Source organism: Mytilus edulis, chromosome 4 (genome assembly GCF_963676685.1).
Source record: "Mytilus edulis chromosome 4, xbMytEdul2.2, whole genome shotgun sequence".
In the NCBI taxonomy this organism is placed as follows: domain Eukaryota; kingdom Metazoa; phylum Mollusca; class Bivalvia; order Mytilida; family Mytilidae; genus Mytilus; species Mytilus edulis.
In genome coordinates, this window is record NC_092347.1 from 81254585 (window position 1) to 81274450 (window position 19866).

The window sequence follows — 19866 nt, forward strand, 5'->3', positions numbered from 1 at the left end:
AATATAGATAATGCTGTCATAGTTACAAACTAGACAAGTTCATTTTGAGCCCAACAATGCCTTCTTTCTTATTCACTTTTTCTTTTAAAAAAATTGCACCATTTGTTAAAAAAATCAGTGTACGTTGTATATGTTGCCCTCGAAGAAGAAAAAAAAACGGACAATGTAAAGCTCTTATTTATATGTAAGCTACATGGAAATTGTGCTCAAAATTTTGTAAAGTATTCAGACTAAATTAATAGTCATGATATAACTACCAAACACGCGAAAAGGTATATAAATCAATCTGATCGCACCTAATACCACTCAAAAAGTGTGCTGATTCACTGGAAAAAAATACAACTTCAGTTGGACACTATACATACCGTGATGATCAGTGTATTTCGTTAACCTGATTGTATATTCTTCACTTGTCACAAAAAAAGGCCATTACATCTGTACAATAAATTATATCAAACAAGATTTATATACAATGTTCTTTTGTTTAGAGACTATAGGACAGTATAGGATAGGAACGTCAGAGTTTCAGAACGGGTTCTGTGTTCGGATAATGAAGGAGCTGATTATTTTGATTGTTGCTTTTCAAATAGTTCACTTTATAGCAGGTAAGACAATAAATGAGATTGTCTGATTTTACTTTGAGAAAGGACAAAAATCTTATATATATATATATATATACTAGTATATGAATAACATGTCACGTACACAAAATAGAGAAGAAGACACAACACTTACGGAGCACCTGAGATCCCCGTTTTGGTGGTTTTCCGGGGAAGTCTTTAGTTTTCTATATGTGTTTTGTGTACTATTATTTGTCTGTTTGTCTTTTATTTTTAGCCATGGCGTTGTCAGTTTATTTTCTATCTATGAGTTTGACTGTCCCTCTGGTATCTTTCGCCCCTCTTTTATACGTTAATTTTTTATATATTTTTTTCTCTTTCATTTGCCCTTTTCGAAAGCAACCCTCAGTTGTGCCCACAAAACTTGCAAAATTGGTAACTGTTCAACATGTCATTGTCCTCAAATTTATTCCAATATTTGATACTGAATGTAAGAAAACAACCAAAAGTTACTTTTAGCAGTCGAAAGAGAGATTGGTTTCTGTATTATTTATTTGCCAGCCATCTGATCTTTGAGTCATCTGAGATAACAGTACGTCGGTGCTTTTTAAATATTACTCGGATATGCAATCTGTAGTGATGCTTTCATCCAATGTCAGCTTCTATAGTATTTTAAAAAATCTATTAGTTTTACTGAACAATTAAGCGAAATATTTTGATGTTCCTATTGATCTTCTGATTCAGATGCTTTTCATTTTATGGAAATAAAATTCCACGTGGATATGACATTCTGGTACTTGGTCAAGTAAGAGCAACCGAAAATAGTAAAAACAAACCTACAGTCGGTGCGATTTGGGGGGGGGGGGGGGAAGTTTTTTATGTTATAAGATATATGTATGTTAGGATGTTATCTATACACGACAAAATCATCGGAAAACATGTTCTTACCCAAAAGTACCGACTTATATAAATAAGGCCGTTAGTTTTCTCGTTTGAATTGTTTTACATTGCAATCTAATTAAAATTAAATTTAGTGCCAGTACTCTCTGGTGTACTCCAAGGCACAGTCCTTGGTCCATTACTGTTCCTGGACTACATAAACGACATGCCAGAAACAGCATCTACATCAGAGACCAAATTGTTCGCGGATGACAGCCTACTCTTTCGTACCATCACCAACCAAGCTGACAGTGAACTGCTTCAAAAGGACTTAACAGCATTGGAAGACTGGGAAAACAAATGGCAGATGAGTTATAATGCCAAAAAATGCCTTGTCATCAGAATATCCCCCAAAAATAGACCAGTGATACAAACATCGTACCAGCTACACGGTCATACTCTAGACACAGAGGAAGCAAGTAAATATCTTGGAGTAACCATCAGCAACAACCTAATAATGGGATAAACACATAGATAATACAGTAGGCAAAAGAAACAGAACATTGGGATTTATACGTAGAAACCTCAAAGGCTGTACAAAACCTGTAAAGGCAGCTGCGTATGTATCCATGGTAAGACCTGCAGTGGAATACGCAAGCACAATATGGGACCCAACCGCCCAAAATAAAATCAAGGCAATTGAACAGGTCCAGAAAAGAGCTGCACGATTTGTGAATAACAACAACACAGACCGAACACCTGGCTGTGTCACAAATATGGTTAAAAATCTTAAATGGGAAAGTCTAAAAGAACGGAGGAAAACAAATAGATTATGCATGCTATTTAAGATCCAGCATGATCTTATAGATATAGACCGTCACCAATATTTGACACCGAATGATAACCGGACCAGAGGTAAAAACCGCTTCTTCCAAGAAAGTACAGACACTTACGGCCAATCTTTCTTCCCGAGGACAATCAGGGACTGGAACAACCTACCAACAACAGTTACAGCGACCAACACCGTTGAGGGATTCAGAGCTGCCCTGAAGGCATGCTCTGAAAGGAAGTAGGAAAACCCAGTTGTAAATAATTTTAATTGTATATTTTTGCGAACGTTTTAAATGTATTTGTAAATAGCCAAGAGAAAGCTTTCTGTGTTGCCCGACACTGCGTAAAGTTTTCGAGCGGAACCATGAACATTCAGTATTGAATCCGGTTCCTTACCTGGAAGAAGAAGAAGAAGAAATCCTTTAATTGCTCCTGTTCTGATATGTCGCGCATCAGATCCATCAGATCCTTGATGCGCGACTTATCAGAACAGGAGCAATTAACGGATTTAATTTTAATTAGATTGTTTGCATTGTCATTTCGGGGCCTTTTATAGCTGACTATGCGGTATGGGCTTTGCTCATTGTTGACCCATAGTTGTTAATTTCTGTGTCATTTTGGTCTCTTGTGGACGGTTGTCTCATTGTCAATCATACCACATCTTCTTTTTTATAATTAGTTAAGCTTGTAGTTGTCTTTCGTTTGGTTTCACTGCGTTGTCTGTTTTTCTTTGGAACATCTATGATTTTTTTCTCTCCAAATCTATAAATTTTTAAAATAGACATACATCCTACCGAATATTTGAAATTTTTATTGGAAAAATGGATCAGTTTATTAGATTTTATTGTTGTAGATAACAAAATGACATGTTGTAAAAACAGTCAAGAGGTATCAGTCATTCATGTGTTTCGTGCAGCCGAGTGTTGTAACATCTTTTAACGGCGTAGGATAAAACTGAAAAATGAGCTTTATATCTTTTTATACCAGACTCAAGCTAGCGACCAATTCTATCGACCAATCAAGCTAGCGACCAATTCCATCGACCACTTAAGTTAACACTGAGCATAAACACGTAACAGAACCATTTCGAGATATGTCTGAAAATCACAAAATGACATTATACTACAACGTTCTACTAATATTTAATACATGATGTATCGCTATTGATATTAATTTTGGATTCCAAAAAATAAACATGAGTAGCGTGCTTGCTTGCTGGAGTCTAATAATCTAAATCAGTTATTCAGTTTTTGAAGACTTTATATTACATGGTATTATTATATATATACATTTATTTCAAATCGAGATTTTTGTTTTAACTAGATCTACTGTTTCCAGATTGGATATTTAAAAAAAAACCTTATGGTCCAAATACCTCATATGGTCCGGCCCGTTGATAATAAAACGAGTATAATACTGATATGGTCCAATCATACGCCTACGGTCAGACCATATGAGTATATGCATATGGTCATGACCGCACGCATATGGTCCAAATACTGATATGGTTCGGAACATATTCGTAAGTATTGTAAAAAAGACTATAGAAAATCTAAGTACAGCCGTTCAAATGTCAACTTACGGTGAGACAGAGACATATGTATATATGTCTCTGGGTGAGATAAATAAAATGTTTAAGTGAACAAGGAACTAGAATAATCATGTAAGGGTTTCTATATCCGCGGCATAGTCAAATATCGAGTATTTCCTCAAAACCGTTTAGGTTTGAGGGGAGTGGTTCTCGAAACAGTATATATAGGGTATAGTCCAAGGCACTTCAGATAATACTGAAAGCAGTAAAACAAATAAAAATATAATAAGAAAGAAAAAACAAAATTTATTCAATGCAACATTCATCAAGTCAAAACATTTAAATTACGTTCAGCCAGATGCATTTTTTTTTAAATCTTTAATTCAACTATATATCGATGATATACAACAGACATATTACATATTACTTAAAAATATCACAAGAATGTTTTAAGAATAATGACATAAATAATCAACACGAAAATTAGAAAATGAATGTTATGAATCCTTCGGTTTCTAGTACAACAATGTTGTTCTTTAAAAAGTGTTTCGAAGATCTCAAAAATATTTCTTATACATCTTGCATCACACAAGTATTCATACAGAATAGTCATATAATGTTTTATACTGTATAAGGTCAACTTTACTGTTTAAACTCTTAAGTAAATTCCTTCTGTGAAGATACAACTTTCATTTTTTTTCTCGTTTCAACCTTTATTCAGACATTATGTAGCATGTTATTAATAAAGTGACCGTTAAAGACAAAAGGGTAATAAGTTGTCTAACAGATAACATTTTATACATTATTCCTTATTCAATACATTCTTTTTAGATAAATTATTCGTATTCACACAATGCAATGTCAAGAAAAAATACTGATTTAATGACAAAAACTTATATATGTTGTGTGAATATTCTTTCTTATCTTCTCAAATGTAATCAGAGTAACTAAGTTTCAAATATATCTCGTTGATTTTGTGCATCAACTTGTTTTTATTTTACCTTTATTCAATCATTCTACATATATATATATTCATAATAAAATTATTATATATTACGCAAAACGATACTGTTACATCAATAATTTTTTTTATCTGCAATATTTCAGTATACAAATCAATATTGAAATATTATTATTATTTCATCTAAATAAGTATTAGAAAAATTGTAAGCAAAAGTAAATAACATTACAAAATTATAACAAACGTCAAATAAATAAAGGAGCTGGAATGTCAGTCTTGTTCAATTATTAAATATCAATTAGAATGAATAAAATGAAAATATAATATGATAAGCAAATAAAAAAAACAGTCGGAAATAATTGATAACTGTAAAGGGAAACAATCTAGTCCTATTACATTTATAAAAATTACTATAATATCGGCCCGATCAAGAGAACATACAAAGTAGTACATTATATCAAACAAAATAGTTACTATGCATATTTATAAAGCTTTGTCAATAAGTATAATATTTTAAATTAGTTCATTTTGGTATCAAATGAAAGCGTATTCACTAAGGATCACGAAAGATCCGTGTTGAATAATAATCAGAAAAAAAATAATAAAAAACAGGGCAAATTTCCCCCGTTGTATAGTTGGCTTAGTACCGGTTTTTTATTCTGGAATTTCTGGGAACCAGAAGACAGCAATACACAGTTAGGAGTTTGGTTTCGCATTTTGGCCCCTGTGGATTTTTTATATATGAAAGTTGTTGTGCAATAAAATTCATTTTCAGACAGCTGACTACTAATTTAGCCTTCAAAGATGGTTTATTAAAACATCAATGTTTTTTTTACATGTTTAATGGGCTATTTTCTGTTTGATTTTCCGTATTTTCATAGCTATACCAGCCATAGTTCCAGATATTAATGTAATATTTCTGGTGCACTTTCCCACCCGGGCATATTCATGAATAAAAGGGTCTGGGACAAGCTTTCAATCCACCTAGGTGTGGGTAAAAACTTTGCCGTAGGGAACTGTACAGAAAGAGTGAAAAAATGAGCCCATACCCATTACTGTATAGGTATATCAGACTTTGGATGGACAGTGACGTCTTCAGGTGCACTTTCCCACCCTGGAATTGATACGAGTTGAAGATATGGATAAAAGCTATCAATCTAACCACCTGCGGTCAAGAACTTTGCCGTAGGGGGGTGGCAGTAAAGCCACTGCTGCCACCACCCGTAATGGACAAAAATGAAAAATTTGGTATGGGGTTGTCAGCTTCTGGTGCACTTTCCCACCCGGGCATATTCATGAATAAAAGGGTCTGGGACAAGCTTTCAATCCACCTAGGTGTGGGTAAAAACTTTGCCGTAGGGAACTGTACAGAAAGAGTGAAAAAATGAGCCCATACCCATTACTGTATAGGTATATCAGACTTTGGATGGACAGTGACGTCTTCAGGTGCACTTTCCCACCCTGGAATTGATACGAGTTGAAGATATGGATAAAAGCTATCAATCTAACCACCTGCGGTCAAGAACTTTGCAGTAGGGGGGTGGCAGTAAAGGCAATGCCCAGGTGGGAGAGGGCACCGGAAGCTGACAACAACATACTCAATTTCTCATTTTGGTCCATTCTTGGTGGTGACGGCAGTCGCTTTACTTCCATCCCCCTACGGCAAAGTTCTTGACCGCAGGTGGTTAGATTGAAAGCTATTATCCATATCTTCAACTCGTATCAATCCCTGGGTGGGAAAGTGCACCTTCAGATTTCACTGGCCATCCAAAGTCTGAGGTACCTATACAGTTATGGGTATGGGCTCATTTTTCAGTCTATCTGTACAGTTCCCTACGGCAAAGTTTTTTACCACACCTAGTGGGATTGAAAGCTTGTCCCAGACCCTTTTATTCCTGAAAATGCCCAGGTGGGAAAGTGCACCAGAAGCTGACAACAACATACTCAATTTCTCATTTTGGTCCATTCTGGATGGTGGCAGCAGTCGCTTTACTCCCATCCCCCTACGGCAAAGTTCTTGACTGCAGGTGGTTAGATGGAAAGCTATTATCCATATCTTCAACTCGTATCAATCCCTGGGTGGGAAAGTGCACCTTCAGATTTCACTGGCCATCCAAAGTCTGAGGTACCTATACAGTTATGGGTATGGGCTCATTTTTCAGTCTATCTGTACAGTTCCCTACGGCAAAGTTTTTTACCACACCTAGTGGGATTGAAAGCTTGTTCCAGACCCTTTTATTCCTGAAAATGCCCAGGTGGGAAAGTGCACCAGAAGCTGACAACAACATACTCAATTTCTCATTTTGGTCCATTCTGGATGGTGGCAGCAGTCGCTTTACTCCCATCCCCCTACGGCAAAGTTCTTGACCGCAGGTGGTTAGATTGAAAGCTATTATCAATATCTTCAACTCGTATCAATCCCTGGGTGGCAAAGTGCACCTGCAGATTTCACTGGCCATTCAAAGTCTGAGGTACCTATACCGTTATGGGTATGGGCTAATTTTTCAGTCTTTCTGTACAGTTCCCTACGGCAAAGTTTTTTACCACACCTAGTGGGATTGAAAGCTTGTCCCAGACCCTTTTATTCCTGAAAATGCCCAGGTGGGAAAGTGCACCAGAAGCTGACAACAACATACTCAATTTCTCATTTTGGTCCATTCTGGATGGTGGCAGCAGTCGCTTTACTCCCATCCCCCTACGGCAAAGTTCTTGACTGCAGGTGGTTAGATTGAAAGCTATTATCCATATCTTCAACTCGTATCAATCCCTGGGTGGGAAAGTGCACCTGCAGATTTCACTGGCCATCCAAAGTCTGAGGTACCTATACAGTTATGGGTATGGGCTCATTTTTCAGTCTTTCTGTACAGTTCCCTACGGCAAAGTTTTTTACCACACCTAGTGGGATTGAAAGCTTGTCCCAGACCCTTTTATTCCTGAAAATGCCCAGGTGGGAAAGTGCACCAGAAGCTGACAACAACATACTCAATTTCTCATTTTGGTCCATTCTGGATGGTGGCAGCAGTCGCTTTACTCCCATCCCCCTACGGCAAAGTTCTTGACCGCAGGTGGTTAGATTGAAAGCTATTATCCATATCTTCAACTCGTATCAATCCCTGGGTGGCAAAGTGCACCTGCAGATTTCACTGGCCATTCAAAGTCTGAGTTACCTATACCGTTATGGGTATGGGCTCATTTTTCAGTCTTTCTGTACAGTTCCCTACGGCAAAGTTTTTTACCACACCTAGTGGGATTGAAAGCTTGTCCCAGACCCTTTTATTCATGAAAATGCCCAGGTGGGAAAGTGCACCAGAAGCTGACAACAACATACTCAATTTCTCATTTTGGTCCATTCTGGATGGTGGCAGCAGTCGCTTTACTCCCATCCCCCTACGGCAAAGTTCTTGACCGCAGGTAGTTAGATTGAAAGCTATTATCCATATCTTCAACTCGTATCAATCCCTGGGTGGGAAAGTGCACCTGCAGATTTCACTGGCCATCCAAAGTCTGAGGTACCTATACAGTTATGGGTATGGGCTCATTTTTCAGTCTTTCTGTACAGTTCCCTACGGCAAAGTTTTTTACCACACCTAGTGGGATTGAAAGCTTGTCCCAGACCCTTTTATTCCTGAAAATGCCCAGGTGGGAAAGTGCACCAGAAGCTGACAATAACATACTCAATTTCTCATTTTGGTCCATTCTGGATGGTGGCAGCAGTCGCTTTACTCCCATCCCCCTACGGCAAAGTTCTTGACCGCAGGTGGTTAGATTGAAAGCTATTATCCATATCTTCAACTCGTATCAATCCCTGCGTGGGAAAGTGCACCTGCAGATTTCACTGGCCATCCAAAGTCTGAGGTACCTATACAGTTATGGGTATGGGCTCATTTTTCAGTCTTTCTGTACAGTTCCCTACGGCAAAGTTTTTTACCACACCTAGTGGGATTGAAAGCTTGTCCCAGACCCTTTTATTCCTGAAAATGCCCAGGTGGGAAAGTGCACCAGAAGCTGACAACAACATACTCAATTTCTCATTTTGGTCCATTCTGGATGGTGGCAGCAGTCGCTTTACTCCCATCCCCCTACGGCAAAGTTCTTGACCGCAGGTGGTTAGATTGAGATCTATTATCCATATATTCAACTCGTATCAATCCCTGGGTGGGAAAGTGCACCTGCAGATTTCACTGGCCATCCAAAGTCTGAGGAACCTATACAGTTATGGGTATGGGCTCATTTTTCAGTCTTTCTGTACAGTTCCCTACGGCAAAGTTTTTTACCACACCTAGTGGGATTGAAAGCTTGTCCCAGACCCTTTTATTCCTGAAAATGCCCAGGTGGGAAAGTGCACCAGAAGCTGACAACAACATACTAAATTTCTCATTTTGGTCCATTCTGGATGGTGGCAGCAGTCGCTTTACTCCCATCCCCCTACGGCAAAGTTCTTGACTGCAGGTGGTTAGATTGAAAGCTATTATCCATATCTTCAACTCGTATCAATCCCTGGGTGGGAAAGTGCACCTTCAGATTTCACTGGCCATCCAAAGTCTGAGGTACCTATACAGTTATGGGTATGGGCTCATTTTTCAGTCTATCTGTACAGTTCCCTACGGCAAAGTTTTTTACCACACCTAGTGGGATTGAAAGCTTGTCCCAGACCCTTTTATTCCTGAAAATGCCCAGGTGGGAAAGTGCACCAGAAGCTGACAACAACATACTCAATTTCTCATTTTGGTCCATTCTGGATGGTGGCAGCAGTCGCTTTACTCCCATCCTCCTACGGCAAAGTTCTTGACCGCAGGTGGTTAGATTAAAGGCTATTATCCATATCTTCAACTCGTATCAATCCCTGGGTGGGAAAGTGCACCTGCAGATTTCACTGGCCATCCAAAGTCTGAGGTACTTATACAGTTATGGGTATGGGCTCATTTTTCAGTCTTTCTGTACAGTTCCCTACGGCAAAGTTTTTTACCACACCTAGTGGGATTGAAAGCTTGTCCCAGACCCTTTTATTCCTGAAAATGCCCAGGTGGGAAAGTGCACCAGAAGCTGACAACAACATACTCAATTTCTCATGTTGGTCCATTCTGGATGGTGGCAGCAGTCGCTTTACTCCCATCCCCCTACGGCAAAGTTCTTGACCGCAGGTGATTAGATTGAAAGCTATTATCCATATCTTCAACTCGTATCAATCCCTAGGTGGGAAAGTGCACCTGCAGATTTCACTGGCCATCCAAAGTCTGAGGTACCTATACAGTTATGGGTATGGGCTCATTTTTCAGTCTTTCTGTACAGTTCCCTACGGCAAAGTTTTTTACCACACCTAGTGGGATTGAAAGCTTGTCCCAGACCCTTTTATTCATGAAAATGACCAAGTGGGAAAGTGCACCAGAAGCTGACAACAACATACTCAATTTCTCATTTTGGTCCATTCTGGATGGTGGCAGCAGTCGCTTTACTCCCATCCCCCTACGGCAAAGTTCTTGACTGCAGGTGGTTAGATTGAAAGCTATTATCCATATCTTCAACTCGTATCAATCCCTGGGTGGCAAAGTGCACCTGCAGATTTCACTGGTCATCCAAAGTCTGAGGTACCTATACAGTTATGGGTATGGGCTCATTTTTCAGTCTTTCTGTACAGTTCCCTACGGCAAAGTTTTTTACCACACCTAGTGGGATTGAAAGCTTGTCCCAGACCCTTTTATTCCTGAAAATGCCCAGGTGGGAAAGTGCACCAGAAGCTGACAACAACATACTCAATTTCTCATTTTGGTCCATTCTGGATGGTGGCAGCAGTCGCTTTACTCCCATCCCCCTACGACAAAGTTCTTGACCGCAGGTGGTTAGATTGAAAGCTATTATCCATATCTTCAACTCGTATCAATCCCTGGGTGGGAAAGTGCACCTGCAGATTTCACTGGCCATCCAAAGTCTGAGGTACCTATACAGTTATGGGTATGGGCTCATTTTTCAGTCTATCTGTACAGTTCCCTACGGCAAAGTTTTTTACCACACCTAGTGGGATTGAAAGCTTGTCCCAGACCCTTTTATTCCTGAAAATGCCCAGGTGGGAAAGTGCACCAGAAGCTGACAACAACATACTCAATTTCTCATTTTGGTCCATTCTGGATGGTGGCAGCAGTCGCTTTACTCCCATCCTCCTACGGCAAAGTTCTTGACCGCAGGTGGTTAGATTAAAGGCTATTATCCATATCTTCAACTCGTATCAATCCCTGGGTGGGAAAGTGCACCTGCAGATTTCACTGGCCATCCAAAGTCTGAGGTACTTATACAGTTATGGGTATGGGCTCATTTTTCAGTCTTTCTGTACAGTTCCCTACGGCAAAGTTTTTTACCACACCTAGTGGGATTGAAAGCTTGTCCCAGACCCTTTTATTCCTGAAAATGCCCAGGTGGGAAAGTGCACCAGAAGCTGACAACAACATACTCAATTTCTCATGTTGGTCCATTCTGGATGGTGGCAGCAGTCGCTTTACTCCCATCCCCCTACGGCAAAGTTCTTGACCGCAGGTGATTAGATTGAAAGCTATTATCCATATCTTCAACTCGTATCAATCCCTAGGTGGGAAAGTGCACCTGCAGATTTCACTGGCCATCCAAAGTCTGAGGTACCTATACAGTTATGGGTATGGGCTCATTTTTCAGTCTTTCTGTACAGTTCCCTACGGCAAAGTTTTTTACCACACCTAGTGGGATTGAAAGCTTGTCCCAGACCCTTTTATTCATGAAAATGACCAAGTGGGAAAGTGCACCAGAAGCTGACAACAACATACTCAATTTCTCATTTTGGTCCATTCTGGATGGTGGCAGCAGTCGCTTTACTCCCATCCCCCTACGGCAAAGTTCTTGACTGCAGGTGGTTAGATTGAAAGCTATTATCCATATCTTCAACTCGTATCAATCCCTGGGTGGCAAAGTGCACCTGCAGATTTCACTGGTCATCCAAAGTCTGAGGTACCTATACAGTTATGGGTATGGGCTCATTTTTCAGTCTTTCTGTACAGTTCCCTACGGCAAAGTTTTTTACCACACCTAGTGGGATTGAAAGCTTGTCCCAGACCCTTTTATTCCTGAAAATGCCCAGGTGGGAAAGTGCACCAGAAGCTGACAACAACATACTCAATTTCTCATTTTGGTCCATTCTGGATGGTGGCAGCAGTCGCTTTACTCCCATCCCCCTACGACAAAGTTCTTGACCGCAGGTGGTTAGATTGAAAGCTATTATCCATATCTTCAACTCGTATCAATCCCTGGGTGGGAAAGTGCACCTGCAGATTTCACTGGCCATCCAAAGTCTGAGGTACCTATACAGTTATGGGTATGGGCTCATTTTTCAGTCTTTCTGTACAGTTCCCTACGGCAAAGTTTTTACCACACGTAGCGATGTTGTTTTTTTTCGTGTCCAACGTACATTCTTTAGGCAAGCCTCGCAAGCTCCATACGGTAAAGTTTGCCACCGGATAGGGCTCAAATGAAAGGTAATAAATCATAGCAGGGCCCACTGAAATGAGTTTTTGGGGGTTAAAACCTTTTGTGAATTGAATCCCACCTACACTTTCTCAATAACATCCAAATATAAAAGAAAAATTCCTTGGCTCTAACTCCAAATATGGACAATTTTATGTTAAGGGGTCCTGAAATCTTTTGAAAGCTTCCGATGTGCTATTTTTTAACCTTTTCTAATTAATCGGACCAAATCACTACTTTTAAATTAGTAATACTTTAAAATTGATGACCCAATTTTTTTTTACAGTACGCTTTAACCCCCCTTACTTGCTATTTGAGGCATAGAACATGAAGAAATACATTTGGAAGGGGTATAAAAAAAATTGGCAAGTAACACACTGTCCACACTAAGGACTATATTCGGACCATTTGAGGCGGCCGAATGTATAGAAAGACAGTATATAGTAATTCTTTCGAACATAACATATTTCTTATTTCGCTTATTTGAAAGCTTATACATTGTACACAGGAACGAGTCTAGGTCAACTCACATTAAATAGTTATTCTATGCTACGCCTACAACAGTAAAGACCGTAATGTTATCTGATCTGTAGGTTTGTTTGTCCGTTCGTTTTTCCGTGTATCCATCCATTTATACTATATTAGATTGAATCTAAGACGACATTGTAGTCAGATCAAGTTGAAACTAGGTACACATGTTTATTAAAATATGTTCTTTTTAAAATTATTTACGGTTCTCTGAATATGGAAAATAATTGTGCGAGCAAATTATCGTAGACAAACACTGTTGGTTTTTTTTTCTAATTCAATTCGTTTACTTTTTATTCTCATTTCGTATCCGTAAATTACTAAATAACTATTATGTGATGAGGGATATACGATCCGTTTTTAATAGTTTATTTGCAATCCTTGATTTTTGTTTACCATCTAGGTTAATAGTTTGGAAAACCGAGAAAACGTAAAGAAGACCTCAAAATATAGTATATGCCCTTCTCTATAGAGTAAAATACGTAGAGGAGCGCACTTTCCATTCTATAAATACATATATAATAACATAAAGTATGTGTTTATGTAGGGGAATAAAAATCGTTCGCTAAAAAAGATTGTTCCTTTGCTTTTTGTGTATTTTTCGCTGGGCATTTGCTGATTAAAGATACCCTATCTCCTTTGTTGTTCTATTGTATTACGATATTTTGAGGTTTTACAATTTTCTGGGACGTTCTCCCTTTACTAATTTATATTGATGCAGACATTTAGCAAGCAAACTAGTCAGTACATTAGGCTACAGACAACATTGATGTTGTAGTGTCCCTTCTGACTTGATATGGTGGATATCTCTAGTTATTTAAAGATAAAAAACAATATAAACCGTATTGGTAGCCATATTTTATTTTTAACGGAACGTTGTTTCATTATGTCGTTTTGTGGTTTTCTCATATACCACATTATGATTCTTTGACAAGTTGATTCTCATTGTGTTCTTCAGTGGTCGCTAGAATTGGTCGCTAGCTTGATTGGTCGCTAGGATTGGTCGCTAGCTTGAGTCTGGTTCTTTTTATTCATGTCTACCCGTCAAGAAAAAGGATAACTGTCCATTACTTCAGGTATATCCAAAAAAAATCAATGCCTATTTATACTAGCAATATCAACGAAAAATCATACAAGGGTTAAAACAGTATTTTTAGTTATTAGAAAAGTGGATCCGTAAAGGATATGGGGTTCACAAGTCCTACTCTATTTAGACTATTCGAAAAACAAGTAAAATTATCATAATATAACGTTTGTCTCCTATCAAATCCCCTTAATCACAATTCACTGCATGCCCCCTCTCTGAAAGCTCCTGGGTCCACTTCTGATTATGCTAGCCGAACCAAAAAAAAACAACAACTAAGTTGTGAGTGACCTCTTCCGATAGAACAATTTAAATAGTTAGCTTAATCAATGGCTAATATCAACAGTAAAGGATATATGAAATTAATATGTCACTATGATGCATTAGTTGGATCATGGCACAACTATAAGGCAATGGATGAGGTCTTGACTTTAAAATTTGATTTATTGCACTAATTCAAGATTAAAAAAAGAAAAATGTTGAAACAAAGACAGCAACCTATTCAGTTAACACAAGGAGTAAAGCATTCTAGTCTATTAAATATTCAAGTCTCGTATTGGGGGGGGGGGGGGGGGGGGGGGGGGGAAGATGTCTGCTTCACTGTTATCTACAAGAGCACTATGGCTATGGAATTGTTTTGGAAAAAAAAGTTTGTTTCCAGTTTTTGGAGAAAAAAATCATTTGTTTTTTACCCTGAGAACAAAAGTTGTTTGTTTCACCCTCAGCTGCCACTATATGTAATGCTAAAATTGAAAGAAAAAAAATGATTTCGACTTGTCGCCAAAAAAATAGATTGTTCTCCGCCGAAGGCGAAAAAAAGTTTGTCCGGAAAAAAATCTATAGCTGTATACAATGATTGGTTGGATTTGTTTTCAAGGAATTTTCCCCATTTTGTGATTATCTTCTAGGCTGTAGCTTATCTAAAGAGTCCATTTGGTGATCATCTTCTAGGCTGTAGCTTATCCAAAGAGCCCATTTGGTGATCATCTTCTAGGCTGTAGCTTATCCAAAGAGCCCATTTGGTGATCATCTTCTAGGCTGTAGCTTATCCAAAGAGCCCATTTGGTGATCATCTTCTAGGCTGTAGCTTATCCAAAGAGCCCATTTGGTGATTATCTTCTAGGCTGTAGCTTATCCAAAGAGCCCATTTGGTGATTATCTTCTAGGCTGTAGCTTATCCAAAGAGTGCTTTATAATGTTACTTCTTGTAACAAATCATGTGCTAGTTGAAGTACTTAGCACCTTTAGCAGGTGCCTATTTAATTCAATAATAAGATTAATTATAATTAGCCAGTCTTCGATAAAGAAGTGCTTCTTGAAATAATGTATTCTTATGTGTGTCATTTCGAGGCCTTAAAAGCCGAGTATATGGTTCGAGCTTTGCTCCTTGGTGAAGTCCGTCAGTGACATCAGGGGCGGATCCAGCCATTTTAAAAAGGGGGTTCCTAACACAGGATAAAGGGTGGGGGCGGGGTATCCCCATTTAAATGCATTGTCCAAAAAAAGGGGGTTCCAACCCCCAGAACCCGGGCCCTGCCTCCCCCTGGATCCACCACTTGACATATAGTTCCTAACCATAAATAAAGGAATTTAAATCTCGTCATTTGGTGGACAGTTGTCTCATTTACAATCATAACAAATCTCCAAATTTTATATTCTTGAATAAATAAGTATGAAATATCTTAGGGGCTTGTGATAAAATAATAAAAAATAAGAATAAACCACATAATAGGATTCGTTAATGAAATATTTCTACCGGATCCATCATCATCACCAATTATTACTTTACAAGTCGTACATGTATAATACACGTAACAAGGAAATGCAACCCGGTAATGACCTTTAAATATCACACAAATCGTCTTTAATAAATGTGTGTACATGTTTTATGATTAAACAGTATGTTTAATAAATCTTTCTTAAAAACACCTTGCAGATTGATTAATTGGTATTTGCTTGCGACATGTCCTATGACACTGAAATATTTCATGCATGTTCTCGACGGACGAGAACAAGTGAACTCAATCTAAATAAATGAATAAAATTCCGATCCATATTTACTCGCCTGCTCCAGTTGCGGATCCAGGGGGGGGGGGGGTTCCGGGGGTTGGACCCCCCTTTTTTTGCCGATCAATGCATTTGAATGGGAGCATATAGTTGGAACCCCCCTTTACTCTGGGTTGGGAACCCCCCTTTTTAAAATGGCTGGATCCGCGCCTGCTGCTCGTATATATGAGTATATCGAAATCAGGGAACTATAGGTTAATTAGATTTCAAGATAACTATTATTAGAATTATTCTAAGTGGTTTGATATAAAAATAATCTAATGACTGTTAATTAAGTCTTTATGAAAGATAATTAATTTATTACGTAATTTGCTGAAGATTAATTTCCCCCTTTTGTCATTTCAGTAGCCGAGAGCCAGAAGTTACCGAGGCACTATGAAGAAACACTTCTTAGTAAAATTAAGCACAGTGTAAGTCCAGGGGAAATAACTTTTATTGAAAAATTCAACACCTTGAAGGACTTTTATCCAGATGGTGGGATACATCACGTCCTACATGTCCTACGGAAACGTAACGCAGCCCAAGCTATGATGGATGTGGATGGTACTGGGTCGGTGTCCCGTCGTCGTAAAACGAAGAAACGACGACGACGACGAAAACAAAAGGATGCATTAATTGAAACCGCTTTAGAACCACGTAACGAAATTTCCGAAAGGCCCGTAATGCGAGGAGGACGACGAAGAAGAACAAGACCAGACCCTTCAGATGGACTGTTGAGAACAAAAGAACTCCAGGCAAACTATATCAAAACAGACAATATGAGAGCAAATAGATTACAAGCTGACACGATAAAGGCTGATACGATAAAAGCTCAAGATGTTGTGGTGACTTCAAAGAGAAGAAAACCGAGATGGAGGCCAAGTTTTGGAGAATTAGTCGATCCAGGTATTGGAATAGAGCGAATCAATTCTCTAACAGATGTTCCTAATTTCGATCAAAACAATATGGACCTTTTAAACAAAAATGAGAATAGTCAGTTCGAGTCAAGATCAATATCACAGGAACCGTCGCTATTCGATTCGCAATTTCCTCAAAAACAAAGTATCGCCGATAATTCAAAACTATTCCAAGAACGAAGTATCGCCGATAATTCTCAACTATTTCAAGAACAAAGTATTGCCGATAATTCACAATTATTTGAACAACAGAATATCGCCGAGTTTTCTCCAGACCAGAGGACTAAAACTAAAAATAAACGCAGACTTAGCCAATCTAATACGCTGTCTTCTATTCAGCAGACAGAAGCATTACCCGAATTTAGCTCTTCTCATGTTTTGAATAAAATTCCTAAATTAAGTGAATTCATAGATGATAATTCTCCGTATGTACAGAAAAGAATTCATCCTAATTTTAAACAACAGGACACGTTTGTAAAAGAAGCACCGCCGCCGCTCACTTCGTCGGGCTACAATGAATTTACCAACACGGAGGCCCAAAATTTCGGAATAGGAGAAAACACTGACCAGACACTCGACAACACAGTCAAAACATATATGAGAGAATCTAAACGTACTGGTCCATGGTTTTTCTAATTTGACTGATGCGTTTTATAGTTACTTACTGAACACTTTTGCATTATAATTGGATTCAATAGCTTTCATCTAACGCAAATTATAGTTCTATGAGATATAAATATAGGTTTTCGAAAGCAATTTGACTTTGGCGAATATTCTAGTTTCATTTCACATTGCAAGAGTTATATTAACTTAAATTTAATGTAAGCTAGCTGCTAAAATCAATTAGCAACAAAAAAAAACTAACTTTTTCAAATGGCAATGTATGTGATACATCAAGATCTCTAAATTATAATATTAAACAATAATATGAGAGGTCTGTGTGATTTTTAGCTGTTGAGAAGTCAGCATTTGTAAAAAATAAAAAGAAAAAAAAAAGGGAATATTAACGAGAAAAATTTATAAATTGCCTTGATTGTCAGAATAATTTTGTTAATGTGTATTTTTACTATTTATTACGGGATATTTTTTCATTATTTTGTGTTCTTGTTATCTTTCTCATTGGAGTTATATATTTGAAATCTCACACAATGAATTTAACCCCGCTCTGTCCTGGGTCAGTGATTGATTGATTAAAATTGTTGGTGTTTTACGTCACTTTCAGCACATTTGACTTGTTCATGGCCGACAGTTTCTATTGATGGAGGTAGCAGGAGTGCCTGGAGATAACACACAATCTTCGGCAGGAAAACTGACAATTGAAATAAAGCACCAATATAGGAGTACTCGTAGTTTCGGAGAGCTACTTCAAAGTCATGCATTTCAACTAGCTAATAGATAGATTGTGTTCTCCCAGACTAAAGTATATACACATCCGACGGATTTAGAGTAAAGACGTCGTGAACAGTCTGAGTACCCAATGACCTTATATGTACAATGCAAAAATATAAACAAACAATTAGTGTATATATAAACTACCCCAGTGTCCAAAGTGACGGCGAAGGGGTAGAATTGAACACTAGGGAGCATGTTTACTCCAGGTACATATTTGTAGTGCCCACCAAAAGCCTGTTGTTAGTTGTCGTTGTTAGTTCCGTCTAAGTAATTTTTTTAAATGTTTAGTAAATCTAAGGCCAGCGATCTCCTCTTTTGAATTGTATCGAATTTTGTAATTCCAGGCCTTTTATAGTTTAACGCACAGGATTGTGTTAGACCATTGGTGAATACTTGCTTTTTCCTTTTGTTCTAAATGGATAGTTGTCTCGCTGGCAATAATCACAATATATCTCCTTACTTGTATTTCAAGACACAAAAAATATAGAGAAAATTGGCTACTGTAACGTTTGCCCTTAAGGGGCGTAATTTGTGCCCATAGAAATACCTATAATCTGTCAATAAACTTTATTATCGAAATGTACACATGTGTTGACAAGGAGAAATGTATTGCTTTAATGATCACATATAGGCGTTATAGAAGTTAAAGAAGTTAAAAGTCGGTACATACTAATACAAGTATAACATAATCTATGTAGAGCTATTAGATGACATGCTATACTCACACTTACCATGCATATACAATAAGGTTATAGATGCATATGTAGCATTATAGCTGCTACAGTCAAACATATTGGTGAAAGCATAATAAGCACTGTAAACAATCTAGATAATAAATACAAAAATAAAGAGATTTTGTATGTCCGTAGGATGACTATCCACCATAGTGACGAGATAGGGCAACTAAAATAGCAAATACAATATAAATTAAACAAACATGACCAGCACACTTATAAGCACATTTTGATTGTCTTGACGATATACTGCATGGATATTGTCTATGTAAAATCCTATTAAAGATTTCTAAAATCACAGTTCTTAATCTTTTAATTCTTAATGATGGTAAACCTGTTGTATAAGTATTTTTTTAAGAGTACTTTTCTATTCATCAGAGATAAAGCGAAAGGCGTGTTCCTGTATTTCCCCCATTTTTGAAGTATCATTTTCTCGTAAACAATGCCAAACTATCGGACAATAATTAGAATTCAAAATACTAAATGATTAATAGATAATTAAAGCAGCTTTAAATGAGGATAATTGTTTTCATTACTAAAAATGGCTTTAATTTTTCAAAGAAAAATTTTTTTCAATAAGAAAACTTCTGGTTAATAAGATTGTGTGGAAATGTAGGGTAAAGAGTATAAACAAATCAAGTATCGTCAAACCGAATTCACGAGCATGTTATTTATCAAAAACGTCCATAGACGGTTTTAAAATGCAAAATTTAAATTGTTCCATACTATAAAAGTTATTGATAGTCAAGAGAAACGAGACATACCAAAAGGGTAATCAAACTCATTAGTCGAAAACAAACTGACTGGTAAATTGTTAAGCCAGGGATTTCATTACCACAAATTACTTAAACCATTTTCTAAATTCTTCAATAAATATAAAGATTTGGTTTTGAAGTTTGGTTGTACCTGTAGAATACTTAT

At 37.7% G+C, this 19866-nt stretch overlaps 1 protein-coding gene across 1 annotated transcript; it reads left to right on the forward strand.

Moving 5' to 3' along the window:
• The first annotated feature begins 451 nt into the window (after window positions 1–451).
• LOC139520697 (uncharacterized) lies at window positions 452–17747 on the forward strand. Its single transcript, XM_071313570.1, has 2 exons — window positions 452–605; window positions 16269–17747. The coding sequence occupies exons 1-2, from the start codon at window positions 473–475 to the stop codon at window positions 17453–17455; spliced, it is 1320 nt and encodes a 439-aa protein (XP_071169671.1). The 5' UTR covers window positions 452–472; the 3' UTR covers window positions 17456–17747.
• The last annotated feature ends 2119 nt before the right edge of the window (window positions 17748–19866 follow it).

Coding starts and splice junctions, on each gene's coding strand:
- LOC139520697 (XM_071313570.1), top strand. CDS start 473: ATGTTCTTTTGTTTAGAGACTATAGGACAGTATAGGATAGGAACGTCA. Junction 606..16,268: donor AATAGTTCACTTTATAGCAG/GTAAGACAATAA, acceptor TTGTCATTTCAG/TAGCCGAGAGCCAGAAGTTA.